This window comes from Rhamphochromis longiceps, linkage group LG22 (genome assembly GCF_057381845.1).
Source record: "Rhamphochromis longiceps isolate RC_006_pf linkage group LG22, R_longiceps_female_GT1.1, whole genome shotgun sequence".
Classification (NCBI taxonomy): domain Eukaryota; kingdom Metazoa; phylum Chordata; class Actinopteri; order Cichliformes; family Cichlidae; genus Rhamphochromis; species Rhamphochromis longiceps.
The window spans coordinates 11976080-12001798 of record NC_140577.1 but is presented as its reverse complement, the minus strand read 5'-3'; the positions used below and the strand labels follow the sequence as shown (position 1 = coordinate 12001798).

At 40.4% G+C, this 25719-nt stretch overlaps 1 protein-coding gene across 2 annotated transcripts in view; it reads right to left on the bottom strand.

The window, feature by feature from the left end:
• Positions 1-25719, bottom strand: part of osbpl10a (oxysterol binding protein-like 10a) — a 94935-nt gene that overhangs the window by 23844 nt on the left and 45372 nt on the right. For both annotated transcript variants that reach the window (XM_085396659.1, XM_085396658.1), the window contains exons 5-7: positions 24908-25105; positions 10778-11018; positions 5446-5576 (exon numbers count right to left, since the gene is read on the bottom strand). In XM_085396659.1, the coding sequence (XP_085252785.1) occupies positions 5446-5576; positions 10778-11018; positions 24908-25105 (570 nt within the window). The remainder of the gene's footprint in view (positions 1-5445; positions 5577-10777; positions 11019-24907; positions 25106-25719) is intronic.

Genomic DNA, 25719 nt, shown 5'->3' with positions numbered 1-25719 from the left:
ATTGTTCGACGTGAAGTGTTTTGAACAGCTGGACTGTAAATGGTTTGACACTGCAACACTGTAATACCCATTTCACACTCGTATGTCAATAGAAAATGATCATTAACATGACAGATTATAATTCTGTGGCTGCAGATCAGATCGCTCCAGGCACAGTTCGTCCCTCGTGGCGTAAAAGCAGGAAGCTGATTGAACATTTACACAGAGGCTAAAATTTTCCACAAAGCCTTCCATTATTTGTTTTGTGGTTTCGCTGAAATGAATGTCAGGCCATTACAAGATCTGACAAGTATTTAACAAGCAACACACACTTCTGACAGGTAATGATAAAAGTCTAGCATTTGATGAAAAGGATATTTGTGAGCATGAGCAGAATTGAAAGCTGCTGAGACGACACTCCATCCATTAATCTTCATCTTCTTATGTGTAGGTGAGGGTTACATTATTCCACTAAGTTTGAATAAAAAGATGACAGCGCCAAAGATTAATGTGACTCGTGACAACGGTGTTAAAGAAAAGTGATTTATGATTACAAGAAGCTCATGTAAACACGTCGGTCAGTTTATTAGGTACACCTGGCATGGTTGGCATATAGACAGTGTAAAGACTAGCGAAAGTTGCTTATTTTTCTTGACAGTAAGTGCAAAATGTGTCCATATCCATATGTATGCTCTTCTTACTCCCTGGACATCAAATTCTCCGCGTCTCACCTTGCTGCACAAGGAGATTACTTCTAATTGGATCACTTCCAAACTCGTCCCGCCTCCCCAACTTAATTCATACTGAGTGGATCTCGTTTCTCCAAAACATTTTCATCTTGTTTTTATTCGTGTCAATCGTGTCAATCCATTTCATCATAGCTTCTGTCCAAGTGCATTAGTTCTTATTTGGTTATCGTCTTGTTTTTGTCAGGAAAAACTATCACAAAAATTAATAGTCAACAATATTAACACTATTTACAACCAAGGTAAGCATCTCTCAGTGCACACCCATAAAACAGATGAGCTACAGCAACAGAAGACGACACCAGGTGTTACTCCTGTCAGCTAATAACAAGAAACCAAGACTACAATTTGCACAGACCTCACCTAAATTAAATAAACAGTTCAGGCTGCCAGTGGTGATATTAGTACTAATTGAGCATTGTTTAAATTTCACAGCTTGCCTAAGTGTTCTTGCTGACCATGCTCATCCCTTTATGACCACCGTGGATGGGAAACTGCTGGTGGCCTTGTATCACTCCACCACAGAAAGCATCCTGGTTTGCTGTGTAACAGTGTGGTATGCAGTGAATAAATAGGCTGTCCAGTGGGTAATAAACACAGCACAAAAGATCATCGAATGCGTTTTAGTTGTGTGTTAATTTTACTATTTGCAATGGAAATTAAAACCATCTGGATTCTGATCTTCTTACAGTTGCTCCCAGCAGCACAACACAAGCTCAAATCATCTCAAACTGCCTTCTTGAACTTGTCACCAGATATAAGACCAATAAAGCACCTCTGTGGTGTGGTAGAAGAGGAGATTTGCATTACTGATGTAAGCCCACCAATCTGCAGCAACTGTGTGATGCTATTATATCAATATTGATCAGCACTTTGTCAAATCTGTGCCACGAATAATTAAAGCATCTCTGAAGGAAAAACAGAGTCCGAACTGGTGCTTGCAAAGTGCACCGAATAAAATAAAGGCTGGTTTAAGAAGCATTTTAGCCGATTTCTACTTCCATAATTGTGAACCTACAACTACACATCTATCCATTTTCTTCCGCTTATCCGGGGCCGGGTCCCGGTGGCAGCAGCCCAAGCAGAGAAGCCCAGACCTCCCTCTCCCCAGCCACCTCCTCCAGCTTATCTGGGGGAACACCAAGGTGTTTCCAGGCCAGCCGAGACATATAATCTCTCCAGTGTGTACTGGGTCTGCCTCAGGACCTCCTCCCGGTGGGACATGCCCGGAAAACCTCACCCAGGAGGTGCCCAGGAGGCATCCTTGTCAGGTGCCTGAACCACCTCCACTGACTCCTTTCGATGTGGAGGAGCAGCGGCTCTACTCTGAGCCCCTCCCGAATGGCGGAACTTCTCACCCTATCTCTAAGGGAGAGACTAGCCACCCTTCGGAGGAAGTCCATTTCTGCCACTTGTATTCGCGATCTTGTTCTTTCGGTTTTTTGAAAACTTTGCTCCCAATGTGGGGGTCCCTGGACATTCCAGCGCAAGAGAAACATTCTTTTTTTTTTTTTTTTGCCTGTCCCGTTTGGCTCTTTTGCCATCAGAATTATTGTCTAAAGGCAAACAAAGATGCCCAACGGATTTACTTTACCAAATTGACCATCCCAGCCTTGCCGTAATGGTCCATTTGATTCACCTTTTATTGTTTATTTTATTTTCACTTACTGAATACGGGACAGACTTGACTGGGGGAAAGAAGGGGAGAAAGAAAGAGGGAAAGAGAAACAGCTGAGAAGAGGGACGGGGGAGAAGGGCAAAAGACAAAAACCAACAGAATGAGCAGAAAAAAAAAAAGAAAAAAATGCATATATCAATCACCTGGATCACCTGCTGAGAAAGAAAAAAGAAAACAAGCAGAAGAGAACAAGAGTAATAGAATAAACAACATCACCATGATATATGGGAATATGACAGTAAATACTAAATATTAAACATTATTGTGCAGCACATCAGATCAACAGAACACAGTGTGCTTTGAGGTAGGAGCCAAAAAGGGTGTAGTTTGTGGGTGTGCAAGAGAAACATTCTGACATTCCACGAATGGCATTACAAGGAATTTAAAATGAAATCAATGAAGAGAAAATGGGGAAAACAGCTTTTGCTTTTGTCTATGGTCATTCTCGTAACTACCAGTGGAACTTGTTGCTTTAACTTTAGTGATAATAAAAGAATTTGCATAAATAAAACATTAAGGGGTTCACAGCAAATATAAGCAAATTAAAATGATTTATTTTGGGTGGAACTTGTTGTTAAAAGTCAATGTTTTAACTAAATTACAGAAACTGATGCGCTAATATCTCACTCCAGTGTCCCCTCTTTCTCTCCACCAGACTCTCACTGCATTTACGTCACAGTCACCTGCCCCCTGCCCCCTCCATTTCTTGGTACTGAAACAGGTTGGTCCAGACACACATTCCTCCAGGGATTGGCTCAGTACACTGTGTGACCCACTTATTTGACAGCACTTCTTTTAAAATTGTCAGATGAGTGGAGTGCTCCCCCTTCCAGCCAGGAAGAGCAAACACGATAGAGTGTGGCAGAAATTCTCAAGTGAGGCCACTGGCCCCTGAGTTTCAGCTTAAGTATATTTTGTATTTGTATCTATCATCACCACAGCAAGTAATTTCAGCTTACAAAGCACTAAAAGGCAAAGTTTTCATAACAATGAACATGAAAAAAATGCATCTTTTGGCAACTTCAAGAAGGCCTGACATCAACCACTTGAGACTTTGTTGCATATTTAATGCCACAGAGTGTTTTTGTTTACATAAGCTTTGTCTTTATTTATTCAAAGTTCAATAAAGAAAAGCTTATAAAAAGAAACTTGGAGAAAAAAAGGAAATCAATCAAATATCCCCTTAAAATTAACTTAAGTGTTTGCAGAATTAAAACTGGCTTCATAATTTGATAGGTCAACAAGGCTAAGATAAAGAAAAAAGGCTCAGCTAGTTAACACATGAGGTTGCACTGCATCATCACCATTAAATATTAAAAGGTCAAGCAACAGGTAAGCCAAACTCTGTTTTATCCTTCTTTTTGACTCTATTGGCAACCGCAATTTACAAAATAAACATGATGTTGTTTTGAATAAGACACGAAACTAGCAATGGAAACCATATAGTCATCAGGAAAGCGTTTACTCACATCATAGACAACGCTACGGTCACTTAAGCGGTCGCCAATTACCTCAACAACAGTTTGTGACCATGGCAGGACCAAAATACCTGCAACCTTGTGCAATGAATTTGTTATCTTGTTGCCTTTGAAATGGTTGTTTCAAACACATGGACCAGGTTTGCAGAGACGGTCTTCAAAGCAACTTTGGTGCATCAACACAGCAATAAAATGGCATCAAAACTGAGTTAGTCTGCAACCAGTTTGCTACAAGTTTGAGATTAAAAGGCTTCAAGTCAGAAATTACAGAAAATCTGTTGGTGATAAACTAATCTGCAGCGCTGCAAATACACAGAAATGCACATTAACTACTTACATCAGAGTCTGAGCAGACCCTAACAGATATGAAAGAGACCAGAACTAACCACTAGAGACTGGTCTAAAACCTTCTGGCAACCACCAGTTGTGGGAGAACAATTAGTATTCCCTGAGTGGTTGCAAGTGGCTGCTGAGCCTGAGTCACATAGGCAAAAACCTCCTTGTGACCACTTTAGGATATTGGTACAGTCTTAGTAATTGATGGAGTGTTTACATTAAAAAAATACATGCAACTGTGGGAATATGCTAGCATTCAAAGCAATTATTAGGAGGTTTGTGGTGCATTATCTGTTTTTTGCATCCTATTTCAACCAACAAGAGCCAGAAACCTTCAGGAATCACTGCCAGCCACTCTTGGAAAACACATTTTTCCCAACCAATAAGTGGTTGTATCACATCCATTATGTTGGACATTTCTTGAGTAATGTGCGCACAATGTCACGTGAGAAATCTATATCCATCTTTTAAATCTGTTCACACCATATCAAGGCACCTGCTCCACTGACACTGCACATTATTTTAGCATAAAGTTAACCACATGACTCCAAGTGTTACAGATATATTTTCTGTGCCCTCCATGCTAGTAGTTTGCACATCCCTGCACTCTGCTGCTTTCTTTTCATTTCTTTCAATACAAAAAAACAAACAAAAAAAAACCTGTTCACACTTTCAATAAAATTAACAAAATTTCACACAAGCTTCTTAACTCGCAGTACCTGCCTTTGCTTTCTTTTTCTAGTGTCTCTGTTATCCAGGTCAAACTCCTCAAAACTTTGCAATAAAACTGAATGTGATTCAGGAACATGAAGCAGAGCATAGCAGTGGAATATGATACCCTGTAGATGTATTTTTTTTTACAGTTTAATTACAGGAAGTGACCTTTGCTGTATGCCATGCTCACTGTGCTTCCTGCTCATAGCTACACGCACACAATCCAATAAATGCAATATGCAGCAAAGGACGAAAAAATACACTAAAATTCACTTTGCATGATAAGCCTGAACTTTAGGGCCAAAGGAGCAAATGTAAATTGATTTTCTTTGTACCCATCCAACCAAATCCTATCAACAAGCAGCTGTACAGTGATCTGAATGAAACACACTGCAGTTAGAAATCATACAGACTGTTTGTGCAGCCCTTTAGCATCCAAGCCAAGCTAGCAGAGGTCAGAGAGACGGGCCGAATACTGACGCGATAATTGACAGCGTGACGTGATGTTTCTCACCTCAGCACCATGGGGCAGAATCCTTTTCCTGAGGGCCGGGGAGGGCTCGGTTGACTGCAAAGGAGTCAGACCCCCGTTCTTCAGTTGCTCCCCCGAGGGCGACTTTGGTACAGTCCACACAGGAGCACCATCTGAAAAACGACAAGTTATTGTTGTTGAAAGAATCAAAGAGGGATCAGGGTGAAAACCAAGATTAGCCTCTCCTTTTTATATATATATGTGACATTCAATATAAAGGTGTGTGTGTGTGACTGATGGAAGTGACAAACCAGGAAGGTGTGTGCATGTGTGTCCTTGCATGAATCTACGCGAATTTAATATTTGTTCAGTGTTATAGCCTGCCTTGTATTGATTCACATGATCAAACATACAGAAGCGACTAGAATGGAGATTAAATTTGATTCCCGTCCCAAAAAGATCAAAGGCTCAATAAAGAAGAAGAAAAGAAATCAATCAACCAATTTCTTTCCACTTACTGCAGCGATTGTGCATTTAATAATAAATCATACCGAAAAATGCTCAACCTTTACTGTCTTCACCTTCTGGGCTTTTGCTGTCAGAGATGATCATCCAACTCAAGGATCTTTTGTTGAAGGCGCAGTTGTTAAATGTCAGCGTTGTCAGAACTGACCCATTTTTAGGGATTTTCTAACTCGTTCAAAATGTTAAGAAACTTTAATTAAAAAGCAGCCACACCTGCACACATTGTACACAAATAAGTACAACATGGATGCTTGAGATTAAATGGGCGCTGATTTGATTTAAAATCAGTATTTTCATGCATCGTCTTTAAATGTTACATCAGCACCTGCTTCATTGTAATTTAATCAAATCCTGCTTTCCGAAGCAAAATAATTTAGTGGTTCCCAAACTGGAGTACATGAAAAAGACTTGCAGGTAAACCAAAAGCAGAAGCCAAACCTGCACCAACAAACAAAATGAAGGCAGTAAAATATAACAAGGCTCATTTCAGTCTCTCAAAATATTAGTTTCTGAGCTAATGTGAACAAGTTAGGAGCTCACAAGGCAACGTGTTCCTTATTTATTTTCAGCATTAATGACACCTTAGGTATTTTTATCTAAGAAGCAGGGGGAAAGGCAGAAAAACTGAAGTGAAACAGCTGATTAAACAGGACATTTTCTCACCTACACTTCATTTACTCTGGCCTGAATCCTTTAATTAATTTGCGAACTTGTAGGGTTTTTTTTATGGTTTGGGTTTTTTTCATGCAGATAAAACTCAAAGTCAACTCTGAGAATGTTCGGTCCACTTATTTACCAGACGTGTCAGCAGGCAACAAAAGATGCCGCGCTCCTACAGGGTGGATTTACATTTATTTACTGCAGTTTGTTTATCTGCACGTCTATGGTACTCACACCTAGAAGCTGGGTTAGATCAAGGTCGAATCAAGTTCTCAACGTAAATGGAAAAATAAAGCAGGGTTTTATTTTAAACAGCTGGCGCAGATGCAGGTGAAAAGTCCTCAAAATCACGACAGGAGTCAAAGGTTAGATCACAACGAGACTCCTCACTGGATGTGTGCCGAAACGTCCAAACTACATCCTCAGACTTTAAATAGAGTCGCTACTTTTGAAGGGCTTCCAATGCAGTCCTCGAGCAACCCAGTATTTGATGAAGGCCTAAGTGTCTTTATCAGTAAAATAAAAATGATCAATTTTTAAGCTGCGTGATTCAATTGTTAAAAGCTGCTAATACACAGCAGAGAAATGGATCCCATTTCAAAGTACTGTTAATGGTGCAACACCAGAGATCCTTCTCATATCCACTCTCTGCACTAAAATTAGGTTAAATATCTAATGCACCAAGAGGCTGCTCTTTGATATCCATTAGTGAGAAGCTAACTGTGCTGATACAGGTTGGCATTCTGCTGGGCCCAGAGGGTCTGTCTCTGGAAAAAGTGCTGAAATAGCCCTCAGGCCAGGTTCTGCTTTGGTCAACTGAACAGTTTGACTGGCAGGAACCTGAAAGTGCGAAGAAACTACCTCCAGTGATACCTGGCTCCTGTAAACCGGAGACATAAGGGCAGCCAGCTCTGCCTGAGGGCAAGATTTGTTATTGAGCTGTGAATAAAGTGAAATTGAGTGTTTTTGTGTGTGCACTTTTTGAAAAGGTTATTGAAGATGGCGATGGCTTTTATCAGAATTCAATTTTAACGTAATTAATTATTCATTTAAAACTTCTGAAGTTTTGTGTTTTTTTTCTTCATTAATGGGTTTTTACAATTAAATACTTTCTCCAAGATGTCACAATGAAGCACCAGAAGCAGAGCTACTCGGTGAGCTGGGGCATGTCGCGGGCCATTGGAGAGAGGCATGCAGGTGTGTTATCAGAGATCAAACAGTGGCGACACAAACATTCATGCAGAAGATGTTTCCAATGGCTTTATCTTCCATTTCTGGGCCGTGACATCAATTCAGACTTCCCGATGATGTTGTCACATCAGAATTTCCCCCTACAAGTTCCCCCTTTCACCTCTTTTAAATAAGACTTTCAGCTCTCACTTATATTTAGATGGACTGGTGTGTTTTTTTACTAAATGTTTGCTAAGCTTGAAGGGGACTGGTTCGCAAAGGTTTGGAAATTTCCTTTATGGATTTTCAGTTCCTTAAAGGAAAATGCTGCTTGTGTGCAGGGGAAAGAGGAGTAGGGTGGGTGGGGCTTCAAGCTCTTTATGACACTGACTGAGCAGCGGAAAGGAGGGGATCCAGAAAGTGCTAGAGCAAGCAGCAAAGATCCTCTGTGATATCAGCCGATAATAATGCTGTCTGGTGTGTGACTGGCAGGTTTATGTTGGGTTTGTGACTCAAAAGCAAGTTGCTTTGGTTTGGTTTAAAAGTACGGAAGCCTGGAGGGACAAACGTGCCAGCCAAACTCAGTCCAACCTCATGCTTGGCTCTCTGCAAGAGTTATCTTGCCCATGCAGTGGCAATGCTTTGGTCTGTGGGCATAACAATACCATTCAACCAGCCAGCCACTCCCTTTATCAGCTGCTTTTTAACAAGATACTCAGGTAGCCATCCATGCTTGAGAGCCAAGCTATGCTAACGACCGAGGATCCTAACAAAAACAAAAACGAACTCCTCACTGAGGTGTGGCGGGTACATGCCGGAAGCAGGGAGCAGCTGGACCCCCGCGGGACTTATCAGCCAGGATGCGGAAGGAAAGAGGTCTGTACTTGCGGCCCGGTGGTCCCACTCCACACCACCCCCTGTCTGACGAACAGGTACAGGGCAAGGTGAATGCTGGCGCAAAAAGAAGACCAACAAACTGTGAGGACTGGAAGATTCAGGATGCGATCCAAACCCAAACGACCTTCCCAAAGTTACAGGTACAAGTGGGAAAACAACTTTATGGCTCAAACACTCCAATGAATAATCCACAGGGCGTAAATGATGGATCGGAAAATGTTACAGTTTGCTCGCAGGAGGAAAGCGGTTCAGATTTACAGCAGTTACAGCAGATTTCAAAATCCCTAGAAGCTAAAAATATTCAACTCTTCAGTATCCACATTCAGTTTATGGATTTTTTTTTTTTTTTCTAAAAGCAGGAATGAATATCATCTCAGCTTGTCTGCTTCACATCCCTCTCGCTTGTGCTAAAGCAATTAAAGCCTCTATTCATTACTAGCAAGAGCTGTATTGGACAGCACTCTACTCCTTCAGTGTGAGAGCTTCCTGCTCTGAGAGATCATTTTACACATAAATGTAGCCACTATGAACTCCTCTAAAGGCCCAGCGGTCAACTTAAACTCGCGTTCTTTCTAAACACACCTTCGGTTTACCACAAGCAACCTTTCAAAGAAAAACTAATTCATGCTAATTGTCTGTGATTTAAATCTTTAGTCTTACAAAACAGCATAAACCCTCCCCAAACACGTCTACAGCATAATTTTACTTATTTTTATTTCCAGTAATATTTCTTTTACCAATAAACTGCCAAATGCAGTACCTCCAAGGCAATATTTCAACACAGATGTATTTTTAGTGGCATATAGGGGCAGGGATAGCTCAGTAGGTAAAGTGGTCGCCCCATGATCGGAAGGTCGGCGGTTCGAATCCACTTAACGGCTACCCTGAGGTACCCCTGAGCAAGGTACCGTCCCTACACACTGCTCCCTGGGCGCCTGCTTAGTGGGCTGCCCACTGCTTCACTGAGTGAATGGGTCAAATGCAGAGAAAAACAAGTAATTTCCCCATGGGGATCAATAAAGTATCCATTATTATTATTATTATTATTATATTAGCAGCCAATTGCCAATAATAGGAAGGAACTGTTGATTTGTCGACAGAAGTGTATCCCCAGATTGTGCCCTAGCTTATGAATAGTTGGTGTGATCCATCCTGCTGTGACTGCAAACAGAATACATCTGCCACTGCCACTTGTTGTTCTTTTTTTCCCCCAATCCTAGGGGCAACGACTGTTTGGTACTCAACAGGTTTTTAGAGGAGTATTACTTTACATCAACCCCTCTCCTCTCCTGGAGAAAACCTTTATCATGCTATTGTTTTATAGAAACCCAGAAAGTATAAATAGATTACAAATATTCCTCTTTGCTTGGAAAATAGGATTAGACTCCTACATTTGATGGACTTCAATTTCCTTCATCCTTCATCCTCCTTTATCCTTTCCGTTGGCATTTTTATTTTTATTTTATTTATTTTTATTATTATATACCCATATAACCACCCTCAGTCTGTAAACGGTTTTAAATAGAAACAACTTTATTGGATCCATTATGATCTGGCACAAAGAGGGTTAAACATGGCAGAGGTCTAACAATATAGGCACCAGTGTGGATTCCTTTGGCAAAGACTTGAACCTTTGAGATGTTGAAGAGCATAGTATAAGGTTTCATTCACACATACACCCTGATTTTTTCCCCTCACATGCATATAGGGTGACAATCTGAAATGTCTGCACCAGCTCTGTAAACAATACTTTCTGTTAAAATCATTGCCATACGCGCTCCTTCATGCGTTTACTTGGCACGACCATTCTGAGGACTGCTGGCATTTCAATGCAACTGAGGACATTGAAGAAGACATAAAAATGAATGGAAGCGATACAGAACAACGCTTATGAGAAAAGACAACAATTTAACACACAAATGCAACATTCAACAACAATTGCTGGAAAGGTTTAAGTTCATGGCACCCATCAGGCAGGGACAAGAGGCGCAGTCTAGCTGACACAGCTGGGCCTTGCCGCTGGGTTCGGGAGATGGAGACTGAAAAGACAAGGGGGATGTGGGGCATGAAGGGGTCGGGGGCTCCAGCAGAAGCACTGGAACGGGACCCGTGGCGGACTCACCGGAGGGTGCTCCTTGGGAGGCGTGGTTGCGCTGGGAGACCTGGGACTGAGGTGGAACCTGGCTGCGGCTCTGAGTCTGTTGGAGGATGTTCAGGCACTCGCCCAGGCAGCTCAGTGTGGCAGCCGACGTAGCTTTGAGCAGGAGCAGGTCCTGATCCAGACAGGAGAGCGGCCCTTTGGTGGGCAGGGAGTCGATGGACTGGACAAGGTTCTTCTGTTGGCCCTCTGCTTGGGACATAACCTGTGGATGCACAGTGAGACATGACATTAATAAAAATAATCATACAATCAACCGTCACGTTACTATAATTTCCAATTTGGGTGCATATAAACTGAAATTACGCCCACTGTAATACAGCCCCAATCAAAAGTTTAAGACCAGATGAAAAATGGCAAAAAATCATAGTTTGCATGGTTGGATCTTTACAAGGTTCAAAGTAGAGCTTCAACATAAAACAGGAAGAAATGTGAATGAGACAAAATATTATTTGAGCATGCAATTTATTGAAAACAACACTTAGACTGAAACAGGCTGTTTTACAGCTCATCAAAAGTTTAGGACCACACCTCAAAAAAAGTCCCAAACATGAACTCAGTAATGAGTAGCTCCACCGTTATTGTTGATCACTTCAAAAATTCACTGTGGCATGCTTGATGCAAGCGTTTACATGAGTGGGAACATTTCTCCAAGTGGTGAAGACGGCTGCATGAAGGGCATCTACTGTCTGCAACTGTTGTCTATTTTTTGTAAACTTCCCTTGCCATCCATCCCAAAAGGTTCTCAACTGAATTTAGATCAGGGGAACACACAGATTGGTCCAAAAGAGTGATGTTATTCTCCTGGAAGAAGTGCCTTTTCCTGCTGGCATTGTGTACTGTAGCATTGTTCCGTTGAAAAATCCAGTTGTTACCACACAGACGAGGGACCCTCTCAGTCATGAGGTATGTTGCAACATCTGGACTAAGCGTGCGGCCGTTTGACACCCCTGCACCTCCTGAAGTTCCGTTGATCAAGGAGACAAGGCCTTTGAAGACGTTTTTTGTTTTTGAAGCCTTTCAGTCTCAGTCTGATGATTATGGCGCTGCAGTCGGCACCAGTAACGGCCTTAATTTGGGTCAAGGATCGTCCAGCGTCTTGACGGACAGCCAACTGGATCCTCCAGCTCGGTACTGGTGAAATTTGTTTGGTCTTCCACTTGACCTTTTTGTGCCATAACCCTCAGGATCATTTAAGAAATTCCGAATGACTGTCTTACTGCGTCCCACCTCAGCAGTGATGGCGTGCTGTGTAGAGATGGCACGATACCACTTTTTTATGTCCGATACCGATATCATAAATTTGGATATCTGCCGATACCGATATGAATCCGATATAGTGTTTTTTAATCAACAAAACTGTTTTTTAAAATATCTTGCTGCATTTTGCAAGTCTGCAAGTTCATACTCAAGTTTAAAACAACAACTACACTAAAGCTATTCTGTTATACCTGTATACAAAAAAAATATTTCATAGTTCAGCAATACTGATCAATCTAATAAACTTAGACCTACACCATCCTCCCTATTCTGGAATTTTAAAGAGTACTTAGCGTAAATATTAAGCAACCTAACTAATAGGGTTCCAACTCCCAGCAACAACAAAAATAAATAAATAAAAAATAGGGAACCACCCCTCACGCGCCACCTCATGATGCTTAATCGACATAATCAACCTTAATTTGATGCAGTGTGAAAAAAAATGCACAGAAATCAATTATTTTTCAAGAAATATTAAATAGATTCAACATCTTTCTTCAACAAAATTGCAGACTGCACAGATGGTACCTTCCCAAAGGAAAAAGTACTATAGCTTACTAGGGTATATATACATTAGACTTAATAGTCACTATATACAGTAATTGACTTCTATTCGTTTTACATCAAATTAAAACTTTGGGTGTCAGATAATTATTTATTAAAAGCTAGACATTTTAAATGAGAATAAGAAAGAAAAGTATGTCTTTGTGCCCCCTTTTCCCAGTTAATGCCCTATCGGCCCCCCTGGCTAAACTTTGCTAGATCCGCCCCTGCACAGTTACCAGCGTCAGCTACGTAGAAAACGATCCTGGTGTAGAAAGTAATATTAAATAAATTCTAACAACAGCTTATCAAGCTTAAACGTGCTGCTGTTGTTCAGCCGCTGGTTTCCTCTTTCTGGTGCAAAGTGGGCCAAAAACAAACAAGAGAGATGGACTCGCGACAGAAAAGCCGATCAGCTGATCATTTAAGCAGTTTCACGATTGAAGTAGCAGCCGGAGAGCGAGAGGCAGTCGCTCGTTAAGCTTAACGTGGGAATGCTTTACAAACATTCAGAGATGGACTTACACACTTGCTTTACTTCTCTCGGGATAACTTTGTCGGAGATGAAATGCCAGGTTGCTAGCGAAGCTCCAAATGCTATCCAGACCACCGACAGGTCCCGCATGCCACAGCCGCTCTATCACGTGATGCATATTGCTCCGACGTGCTAACGTTCTGAGGCGAGTTACGGCGTGTTGCAAGTTTTGTGAGGTGCTTTCGTGATATTTAATGGATCGGATTACATTTTTTATTTTTCTCCGATATCCGATCCAGTAATTTAGGTCAGTATCGGACCGATACCGATACGTAATATCGGATCGGTCCATCTCTAGTGCTGTGAGAGACCTCGCTTATGCAGTTCAACAACCCAACAACATTCAAAGAGGAAACGTTTTTTTGCCTTTGCTATTAGAACATCATGACAGTGTGACTACCTGACAGAAAATGACAATGAATCCACATTTTTGCACAGATTTGGGTTTATAAAGGCAAACTTATGATCAGCTGTAAAACAGCCTGTTTCAGTTTAACCGTTGTTTTCAATAAATTGTATGCTCAAAAATTTTTTGTATTTGTGTCACTCCCATTTCTTCTTGTTGCATATTGAAACTACTTGGAACCTTGTTAAGATCCAAAATATGATTTTTTGCCATTTCTCAAGCGGTCTTAAACTTTTGATCAGGACTGTACTTCACACATATTTTAATGTACAGATTGTTACTTTTTGAGGCACTTGATGAAAACGTGCTGATAATATTTGACATTTTTATTCTCTTTCTTAAAACTAAATCTCTACTCTGCCATTCATTAATAACTCAGTCAAACTGGAGTAAAAGCAGGACGGCACCTATGGGCACCTACGCTATTCTGCAGGTACAGCCCTGCAGCAACTACATCACTATTTGTGGAGGAATTTCTAATTCAGATATATGAAGTTCTTTCTACACTCTGAATGTAAGCAGTCCATGTTAACGTCCGTGTAGACGGCACATTTAATCACCACATTATCACAAACAGATTGCATGTAATTGTCAACTTGACCAATTTAGTCGCCGACTGACAGCAGACTGAATCCACCTCTGCCATTTTATCACCACCTTGATGTATCAAAGTAACTTTGAACACCGCGACTGTGATTGGTTGCAGACCTGGATCTGATTTTTGAAGCAACAATTTTAAATGAAACAAAGCTGCATTTAAAATAGATGCTGCAGTTAATTGTGACGTGTATTTAGCCTGTATCAACAATTCATGCTCAATTTGCTGCTTTTTAACTAATGTTTGATTAAGAAAAAGAAATTAGGAAATTGTCCATCTTAACAGTCAATACTGTTGAACTATTGACCTGTTTTTGCATTTTAGGGACCTTTAAACCTAAAAGCATAGAATGAGGGAATAAGTTTAAGAGAGAATGTATCTTCATCCTAGAGCGGACAACTGACTCCTGAATTGCCGAGCTATTTAGTTCCAGCTGTGCTGACTCACTGTGGAAAGAGCAAATCTTTAAAAGTAAGATCAGTTTGTTTGTTTGTTTCTTTAAACACCGAGCAGGATCCTAGCATCACTTTTGGGCTACAGGCCACATTAAAGCTTACTTTTGAGCATTAGAGACACTCTAATGCACACTTTTAGAAAATGGCTTGCAGCATCTTTAAATGTTATCATGTTGGATTAACTGAGGACAGTATTTGAAGTCTGTTTGCACAGGTTATGTTCACAAACCAAACCAAAAATGTCAAGTGCACGCATAAAGAAACAGAAATGAATGTGACTCATCTTTCATCATCTTATACAACAACTTTACTGGCATGTTGGTGGTGATACCACTTAGCATTAATTCTAGTGGTATAACCTCAGTCTTGACTACTGGAAACAAGCAATCCACACAACCTGCTCCAAGACGAGAGTGCCAAAACAAGAAACTGCAAAAACTCGTCAAAGCAGAAAGGTTCTCCTCCGTGCTCCCACAGACACACCGAGTATTTCTTACTTACTGAAATTATCTCTGTATGAGTCACCTATCAGAGTCTAAATGCATCACAAAAGAAAAAAGACTAACCGCTTCTCGCTTCCAGTGTAATAAGCTTCTCAGGGCTAATGAATCTGGGTTGTTTATCACGCTGGAAATGTTGTATTCATTAATATTGAATGGCTTCACAAACACTCGTCCTCTGCGTACACTTCTACAGCACATCTGTCTCCATGCATCAGTACACAGAGCTATTCTGGAGTCACTAAAAAGCTGTTGCAGTGAGGACGATGTGGCAAAGAGATTCACAGGAAGGAATTTCATCCTGAAAATGCACAGTCGTTTTCCAATTATTCAGCTATGCTGAAGTTCTTGGGGAGAAGGGTGTCATCTATTGAATGCTTGTTATAAATAGATTCTTAGTGTATGGTATCACTGATATCATCTCTGCTTCACTGTGTCTGTCAAACAATCACAACTTACTCTTTTACTTGAAACAGGATTTTATTTTATTTTCCAGCTAAAATCCTTCACGCTGTCACACTCTGTGACACATTACTGTAATTACAGGGCATTATTTAAGGCTTTTCTACATTACCTTGTGACAGAAATCCTCATACCACAATATCATGGTTGACATTTTTCCTGTATAAGTGGTGAGTTCAACATGACCAGTCTGTTTTAGCATGAGCGCAAGCATGCTCGATAATATCAAGTGAAATCATAAAGTGATTTATGCCATTTATGCACTCAGTGGAAGTCTCTTTCTGCCACATGTACTTGCACATGTCAAAACACTGACTCTTAAACTTAAATTGGGTGATTTCATCTAATTAAAAATCAAACATGTTCCACTTTTTGATGAAAATGATGCCACATTTAAGGGTATTTCAAGGGATGAAGGAAGGAGTCTTTTTTAGATATTATATTTTAAAACTTCCACTATCTAGAAAACATTTTCAACTAAGTCCTATTATTAGTAAGTATTTGCAGGAGGTAAGGATCTGGTGCAGTGGCCCTATGAACATGATGAATATGAATATCAACAGTTAAATTTAGGTGAATCATTCCACAAATATTGACTTTTTGTTTTTTGACAGAGCAAGTTTCTGTTAATATTATATCTAAAATTTGTGGTAATGTTCCCTTTCATTTCTCTCATTCTTTAAAATCTTCAGTTGTGTACAGCAGCCAAAGATTATGTTGGCAAGCAGAGCAAGGTGTTTTAATTCAGAGCATGCTGATTATATGTGACAAAGAAAAAGAGGATGTGCGCTGGTTTGGATTGTTGTGTATAGACTTTGTCTATGAAAAGCTGTGAATAAAACATAAGCCATCTACCTGCAGGTCACCAGATGTGCTTCCAGAGCTCAGACATCCAAATCTTTCAGTGTTAAATTGAGAGTCCAGAGCGATAATTGATAGACTCGTTGTACCAAATAAAACCTACTTTGAGCTGCTCCCTTAACCTGTGGTCACCACAGCGGGTAGCTTCACGTGTTTGATTTGGAGTTTTACCCCAGATGTCCTTCCTGATGCAACCCCAAAGTGGATTTGTGTCCCCAGCTAGAATCAATTAGAAAAAAGACGCAGCTGAAAACATTTTCTAAACAATGGCTTTTTAATATGGCAGCTCAAAAGCTGATGGTTGAAAGCAGGTTCCCCGTCATGCTCGTGATCTGGTGCTTTGATACAATCACCATCGCAGTGATGATCCTCAACATGGAAGTCACATTAGTTTGACACAGAAGTTGATGTTTGTTCTAGAGATGGACCGATCCGATATTACGTATCGGTATCGGTCCGATACTGACCTAAATTACTGGATCGGATATCGGAGAAAAATAAAAAATGTAATCCGATCCATTAAATATCACGAAAGCACCTCACAAAACTTGCAACACGCCGTAACTCGCCTCAGAACGTTAGCACGTCGGAGCAATATGCATCACGTGATAGAGCGGCTGTGGCATGCGGGACCTGTCGGTGATCTGGATAGCATTTGGAGCTTCGCTAGCAACCTGGCATTTCATCTCCGACAAAGTTATCCCGAGAGAAGTAAAGCAAGTGTGTAAGTCCATCTCTGAATGTTTGTAAAGCATTCCCACGTTAAGCTTAACGAGCGACTGCCTCTCGCTCTCCGGCTGCTACTTCAATCGTGAAACTGCTTAAATGATCAGCTGATCGGCTTTTCTGTAGCGAGTCTCTCTTGTTTGTTTTTGGCCCACTTTGCACCTGATTTACGAATAAATTCTTTACAAATCCTACCATGTGAATTCATGGATTTTTTTTTCACATTCTGTCTCTCACAGTTGAAGTGTACCTCTGGTGCAAATTACTGACCTCTGTCATCATTTTAAGTGGGGGAACGTGCACAATCGGTGGCTGACTAAATACTTTTTTGCCCCACTGTAAAAACGTAACAGTGCAAATTCCTTGCTGACAGTTTAACCAAAAGGCATTTCCAGTGGAATTGGCTGACATATCCATATAAGCATGTACAAGATCCACAAAACTTAAAGAGGTTATACACACACAATACGGTAATATTATGTTGAAGCCCAGTACGTATCACTCCGCGAGGCTCCTGCCTGCAATAGCCGTAATGCTCCGTCAATCCATCAAGCGGTGCGGCTTCGTAGCTTAGCAAAGTCGTACTAAAACATTTGACAGATTTTCGAGCGCCGTGTACCATGTAAAATCGTTTCGAGGTCAGCAAACACAACCAGAATTCATACATAAGGGGCACTGTCGATTTTCAGAAAAATCAAAAGGATTGATTTTAAGTGTGCCGTATTTTCCAAACAACACGGTAATAACGACGGCCCGCTAGCATACCAAAAATAGTGCTTTGTTGTGTATCTGACGGACGAAAGCTAAACCAGTTCCACACCACGGAAGTTGCAGCATTTTTACAAACCAATTCGCTCTTCTCATTCTGCGTCGCCGCCATGTGCGTATATAAACATAGGCACTGCACATGCACGTTTTACTCATATTCTATTGCGATATTTCATTTTCCTATCATTGCCCAAAATTACACCGGTATTACCGTGAACAGTATGATATAGCCCAGCCCTACTTGTTGGTGTGTTTTACATTATTGTTGTGCTGCATAACCCAAGCACCGTTGAGCTTCAGTGTACAGACTGATGGTTGGATAGTCTCCTTCAGGATTTCTTGGTAGACAGCAGAAGGTCCAGAAGCAGCCCCACACCATCACACTACCACCACCATGTTTGACTGTTAGTATAATGTTCTTTGTTAGTACTGTTCAAACCTGCCAAAACATTCAGCTTGGGTCTCATCAGACCACAGAATATTTTTCCAAAAGTCTTGGGAACCATCAAGACTTTTTTGGCAAATACAAACTTTTCCATGGACGCTATTTTTAGCCCACTCGCTTTTTTATTGTTGAATCATAAATTCTAATCCTTAGCTGACGCATGCGAGGCCTGCCGATGTTATTCTGCGTTCTTTTGTGAGCTCCTGGATTAGTCATTGATGAGATGAGTTTGGTAGGTTGGCCACTCCTGGGAAAGTTCACCACTGTCACAAGTTTTCTCCATTTGTGGATGACGGCTCTTCCCGTGGTTCACTGGAGTCCCAAAGAAATGGCTTTATAACAATTTTCAAGCTAAAAGATGTCAATGATTTCTCAGCTGTTCTCAGGCTTTGTGAGATTATTTAGCCTACTTCACTTTGTAACACAGGTTTTATTTAAGTGATTTATTATCAGGCCTGTGAAACTGAACTCATCTTCCGCAAAATGTGCCCACAATTAATTCATGATTCAACAAAGGGTCCAGGAAGGTTTGGATAGCTTGTGAGAAAGGGTTTGTGTGCCTTAGTGAACATTGCATCTACAAGGTCAGGGGCAATTTGCCCCTGGTAAGGTCTCCCACTTCAAACTAGTTCCAGGTAAAGGACCAATCCAAGCATGATTCACATTGGAAAAAGCTGTGATAGAGAGCCTTACAGGAAGCAAAAGAGTGGTGTTTATGAATATTATCAGCTGTAGTAACCAGAAAATAAATTGGATGTACAACAAAACATCCCAGATGCTGCTGTTTGATCATAAATCCACTATGTAATCAGCATGCAGCAGCTTTCTGGCCTCTACAGTGTGTAGTTGTGTATAAATCACAGCACAAGCAGACTCCTGTACTATCAGCTCCAGTGTACTGGCCTGTTACGAATAAAGGCTGGAAAACAACAAATGACAAGAGGAAGAAGGGAAGGCAGGAGGAGAAGTGGAAGAGAAGACATGAAGAGAGATGGAGAGGAGCTAAATAATGGTAGATATGAATCAGGTCACAGAAAGAAGCAACCTAATTCTTCCGGACCAAAAGAATGTGAAGCCTTACAGAGGATGAATCATGCATCACAGAGGGCCTTGTTTTCTGTCTGTGGAGGAAAGGCGGGCACCAGAGGAATGTTTGTTTTGCTTAATGATCACACCATCTGCTTGTTATTTACTCAAACTGTCCCTGGTTCATTCTGAGGAGAGACACTCTGCTCCTGAGAGGTGAGAAATGATCCTGCACTCATACTGATCACTAGCTTCTTTTTCTGTCACAGAGTGAATCCTTTAGGCGTGATATTCTTAGCATGGGGAGACAGACGCACAGCGTGGCGCATCTTGAATGGGGAATTTAACAAGTCGAAGTCAGCCAGGTCTTCAGCGAGCAAGTAAGGCTTAAAAGAAAGATCTCCACATGAAACATTGATGCTCCTCCAAAGAGTGCCTTCAGACTCGCATGCAGGAGAAACTGTTGAGTTAAACGGCAGGCTTTAATACACCGTTTAGTGTTGGGCGGCACAGTGACTCAAGGTTAACAGATGCTCCAGTGAAATGTCAATTACACGACAAGTTATTAGGCAAAAAAACAAAACAAAACATCTCCTCTTTGGTAGGCGTCACATAAAGCTCCTTTGTCCCAGCTCAAAGAAGACAGTAAATGAACTGTCTTTGTCATTCTGGTACAAAGCTCAGAAATCCACAGGTCAAAGATTGTCTTCTTATCCCTGTAACCTTCAGCTGAGCAACACAGTCAGCCCGACTCATGGCTGAAATAATGATTTAAAGTTAAAAATAGCAAACATCTGAAGGTCCCCGCTTTTCAGATCTTTCACATTTTTGCAGATTTTAATTTTCTTGACCAATTACTGACAGCATACACAAATAAAAATGTACTTTAAAGCAAAATTGTCTTTTCACAATAAAACAAACTTCACAATTTTCCCCAAATGCAGTAACTTGAAGGATCTTCTGACATCAAAATAAAACAAAATAAGTGCTCTGCTTCTGTAAAGACGTGCAAAAAATGAACTGAAAATGAACTGAATGAACAACATACGTCATACAACAAAAACATATCAGATACTTCCAATGCATCAATTCCCAGTAGGCTTAGAACTTCTCCAGATAACAGGTCATCCATCCTTTTCACTTTTTCACTCATCTCCATAATTTTCCTGTACCTGATTTGATCCTTTGCTCATACCGAGGCTGCAAGCTTGTAGCTGGTTCCGAGGTTTATTGTTGTGCACGCTTCTGTGGCAGTTCTGCTGCGTTTTACTTGCAAATTGATTCATGAAGGGCTTCCACACTATGCTAGTATGTCGCTGACAGTTTTGCGACACTGCGCGTGTGTTGTTAATGAATAAATATGCTGGATATCAGCAGATTCCAGTTCATGGAGAAAGGAAATTTGTATTTCTGAAAAGATGTGAGGTGAGAAACAATGCCAAAAGCCAATCAACAGACTGGTGGCCTGGCCAGGTTGTCACAGTACTACAGCTGAGACAGACTCCAGTGCGCCCACAAAGTCGATTGAAAAATGGATGGACAGACATAATTTGCCCCAATTTTCAGGCTGAAAAAACCCATTTATGGTTTGTTTTAACAAATTTCCAAAGGCGCTGTGCCATATCAGATTCCCCGACTTGCATATGCTCCCCTGGATTAGCTCTATGGTGCTCTATGGTGCAAACCAAATGCAATGCATGGCTGATTACACAGACTACTTAATGGGAACTGCACTCATGTAATGCTCAGTCGGTTTGTCACTACACACTTTCACATACAATTGCTTGCACCACAATTAGGGAATGAAACACGCAACAAAAAAAAGAGTGAAAATTAAAATATTCAATAATTTTTGAGGTCTTAATTTAGGTTTGCATAATTAAAAGACAAAAACATATCAAAAAGTCTCTTATAAAGATAAACAAACATTTTCTGACATGGCCGGCATGACTTCATACCTGTCAGCCTCTGTTTCCATTCTCAGTACCAACAGTTTACATGGGCAGAAGTATTTTAGAAAGCCTCTTGTCTCTCTTTGTCCATATTTCCTCCTGTCATCATCTCTCCATAATTTAGCGACCAGATGCACAGCTGCTTGGCAATAATCCGAAAAGAACATTTTGTCTCTAAACAAAAAAAGGGGTGAAAGCAAAACTGCAGCAGCAAAAGGCTGTATAGTTCACCAGCCAAGCATACAATCATGTCTTCATTGTGTCTATTAGTTTTGCTTTACCAACTTCACTTCAAGCCTAATGTTGTGCAATTAATCAATTTAAATCAGCTGCAGACAAGCCTATTAAGAAGTGATGGGAGAAAAGGAGGGGAAAAAAAAATCTTCTCTGGAAAGATAAGCGGTAAAGGGTGAACGACCGTTCTGAGAGTACAGAGATGTAGCACATGGGGACAAAGTGGTAACTAGAACTGACAGGACTGGTGAATGAGGCGGGGAGAATTAATGAGGATTTGAACTTCAAACTACAGCAAAAGTTACCGGAAATGTCAAGTGAGGAGATTTTTTTTAATTAACTTACGCTGTGCTTCCAAGTTTTAACTCACAGAAATCATAAAACTGTTTAAACGTAGCATTAGTACAGTACACACTTTCAGGGATGAACCGGGCAACACTGCGTGGAATATCAACGGTTTACAGTTTAGTCTTTTCTCTAGCTTTTTTTTTTTTTTTGCAAATTGATGATTGCACAAACTGCTTCTGTCACCAGCCACGTTAATCAGTATTGATATATATGCAATAAAAAATGCCAACCATGCTGAACTTACAGTAAAGTGTGAGCACACTGCAGTCAGTGTCAGGCCTGCCAAGATGCCAGAAATATCTGCTGAACTCACTGCACCAGTGTCTCGCCTGAGACTTTTACAATCTCTGAAGACAAAGGTCACAGAAAATATAGCACAGCTTTAAAAAAAAAAAAAAAAAAAGATTTATTTTTTTGCCTTTATTTTGACAGGATAGGAAAGTAGATGAGAAAAAAGTCAAGAGAGGGGGGGATAACACATAGGAAATGGCCTGAATTGGACTCAAACCCAGGCCTTGCAATGGACTTTCGGTGAAGTTTGGGTGAAATAAGGAGAAAAGACAACCAACAACTAGTCTGTATTAATTAAAAACTGGAAAACTTTCCAGTTAATCAGAATTCCAGGCTCGGGGGGGAATTCAGATTTTAGGGGATAGTTGGAAGAAGCTGGTTTCATCGTGGTATGTTTGCTCATGTGAAGCCCAATCTCAGCTTATCCAATACAAGTTGCTTCACAGAAATTACTGGACTCCCAGTAAGCTAGTCAGGTTGAAGCTTGCTGACGATGGCACCGGAAAAATGATTATTTGTGGGACAATTATATTGTAAATTATATTTGAGGCTTCACAGTATAAAGGGTGACAAATATAAAATGATATTATATAAAACATGCTTAATTTAAATGCCCATTTGGGGAGGTATTTGCCTGTGATGAGGGGTTTTTGACCACTGGAAAGGATTCCTGTGCAATTCTCAAATCCCAACACCTTGATGCTCAACATGGATGATTCTGTGCATCAGTCAAATATTATTACTTCACTCTTCTCTGCAACTGGCTGCTAGACCAGCAACCAAGCATCAGCACCAAGAAAGAGTAGCCCACAGATCAGTAATACCACATATTTTTACAATACCCTCATCTGACAGCACACACTCACTGCAGGTAGACGGGGAGTCCAAACCTGCCAACGCACTGCTAATACGTTACCACCGCTGAACCATAATTTCCTCATCATCCACCCTGCTGCATGTCTTTACGCCACTTTTAAACACGTATTTCTTCACTTTGATATAAATCGCATCAGCTTTTCATACGTCAAAGTAGACAGCGTGCTCTTTTCAATGTCCAGCTCACAATGAACACTCTGGCTCCTTCTTATAAAAGTCGCAATAACAATTGATGAGAAAACAAAACAAGCGGCTGAATTATCTGTTAGCTTCAACGTAGCTATAGTTTATATACAGTGCTTTGTATCTGTGTCCATGCTGTTGTTTCTAACCAGAGGAATGCTACCCATCTACTTCTCTCAGTCTCTACTGCAGGAGAACACAAATCCCTGCAGTATATATGCTCAACTATTCACGAAGCATAATTTCAATCAGCTGCACAGTTATGCAAGATACTGTGGGTAAAAGAAATTAAATCTATAACTATTTACATGGAAGAAGCTGTAAGAAATAAATGTTTGATATTTCTGCCTTTACTGTAATATATATTGTACATATATTTATTACTCTCAGATTTAGCCATTCTTATATTTTGCTTGTTTTATGTTATTGTATTTTTTTTTTGCACACCTCTGTTGCTTGTGAAGCTCGCACACAAGAATTTCACTCGCATGTACTGTACCAGTGTACCTGCACATGTGATGTGACAATAAAAGTGATTTGATTTGATTTATTTGCAATTACACAATTTCTAAATATTAAATTGCTAAATCTATGTGCTTGAAAATCAGTAAAATGTCAGACACTCACAAGATTCCCTGTTGTCTGATTTACTCAGCTCACAAAAAAGCTAAGAAATTATCAGTTTTTCTAAAAAAAAAAATAAAATAAAAAAAATCCCCTTAACAGCAATAAAATGAAGGAAAAAAGAAATCTCTGAACACTCGTGTTTGTCTACTGCGATGTGATGCATTATACATCACTTGCTGTACTGTCCCGTCTCGTGTGCGCCATGGCGCTCTGTTGTTGTTAAGCTTGAATGAAGCTGTGACGAGCATTAATGTTAAAGTGACCCACATCCGAATGACAGACTTCTGCTACTTCAACAGAGCGTTACACCGCAGAGGGGCTTTAGTTTTTCAAAGTAAAACATTTCTGCTAATGGACACAAAAATACTAAAATTAAATATAATTACTAGATAACCAATCTGTAAAAGCCTTTGAAAACAGCCTCTTATGAGTCAGACTATAGAAAGTATTTCCTTAGGTGGAATACCAAATACCAAATCCTGTCTTTGGAAAACACTGCTCACTGCTGGCATTAATAAAAAAGCCATTACCGAAAATTAGTACAAATCTGTGCTGGATACCCTCAAGCAGTGGACAGACACAGCTGAATAATCTTTATAATGAAAAAGAGATGTTAAGGAGTGACCGTCTCCAGTAAAAACAGAGAAAAGAACTGCCGAGATTACAGTGGAAGAGGAGGAAGAGGAGGTTTCCTTCCCGCGATTCACTTGTGTCAGACAGAAACTGACACAAACACGCCATGATAGGTTAAGCTCTTGTTGGGTTCTTGTTTCTTTATGTAATTTATCAATTAATAAATAACATTTTCTGGAAAAATAAAACTATTCTTTAACTTAGTTCTTGTAACATATAATTAAAGCCAGTTTCTTTTAAGGGAAAAATTCAGAAAGAAAGTGTACTGAAGAAGGAAACTGCATTCAATAAATCTAAAAGGTGAAAACATATGCCCACTCATAAGTCAAAAGGTGTGTTGTTACTGCTACGACTTCTCCACCCACCTCTTTGACCTCCAGCAGCCGGCCTGGGTATTGACTCTTGGCTCGTCGAGCTGCAGCTGGAGATTTGTGGTGAGTGATCGTGACGATGTTGCTGGGTGTGGCGGGGTGACCCAGGTGCCTCGGAGATCCCGGGGATGAAGTTGGTGTTAGGTGGGGAAGGAGGGAGAAACTACGGGTCCGACCAGAGGAAGAGGAGCCCTGGAAGATGGGATTTAAAGATGACAGGAACATGATGATGTAAAGGAAAAAGTAAAGGAAAATAAAAAATCTATACATAATGATTAAAAAATAAATAAATAAGGGTTTAGTAAGATGTATTCACTATTACACATAAATGGGGAGTAGTTTTATGTTCATGAGCTTCATGCTAGTGTTAATGTTGTGCGTTTTATTATGATGTCACCTAGTGACACGGATCCGTCACTTCCAACTCATCACAACCAACGCCTTAAAACCTTTAAACTCACTGGGTAAGTCCTGGTAAATGAACTGTTACTTAAACCGTACTAATCTTACTGAGCACTACACGCCACTTTCATCCAGTGACACACAATCGTACAATGATTTGTGCTACAGTCATGTGGCAAAAAAAGTACAACCTCTTTCAATTTAAGATATTACATATCAGGACATAATGGAAGAAAAATGAACTGGTCCTAAACTGGTCTTGAAGTTAGGTAAATACAAGCTCATATGAACAATAACACATGACGTATTAAAGCATATTATTTATTTGTAAAATATAGTAGCAGAAGCAGTGTGTGAAGTACACCCTTACTGCTTTCTTAGGAACTAAGAGAGTAAGTAGCAGC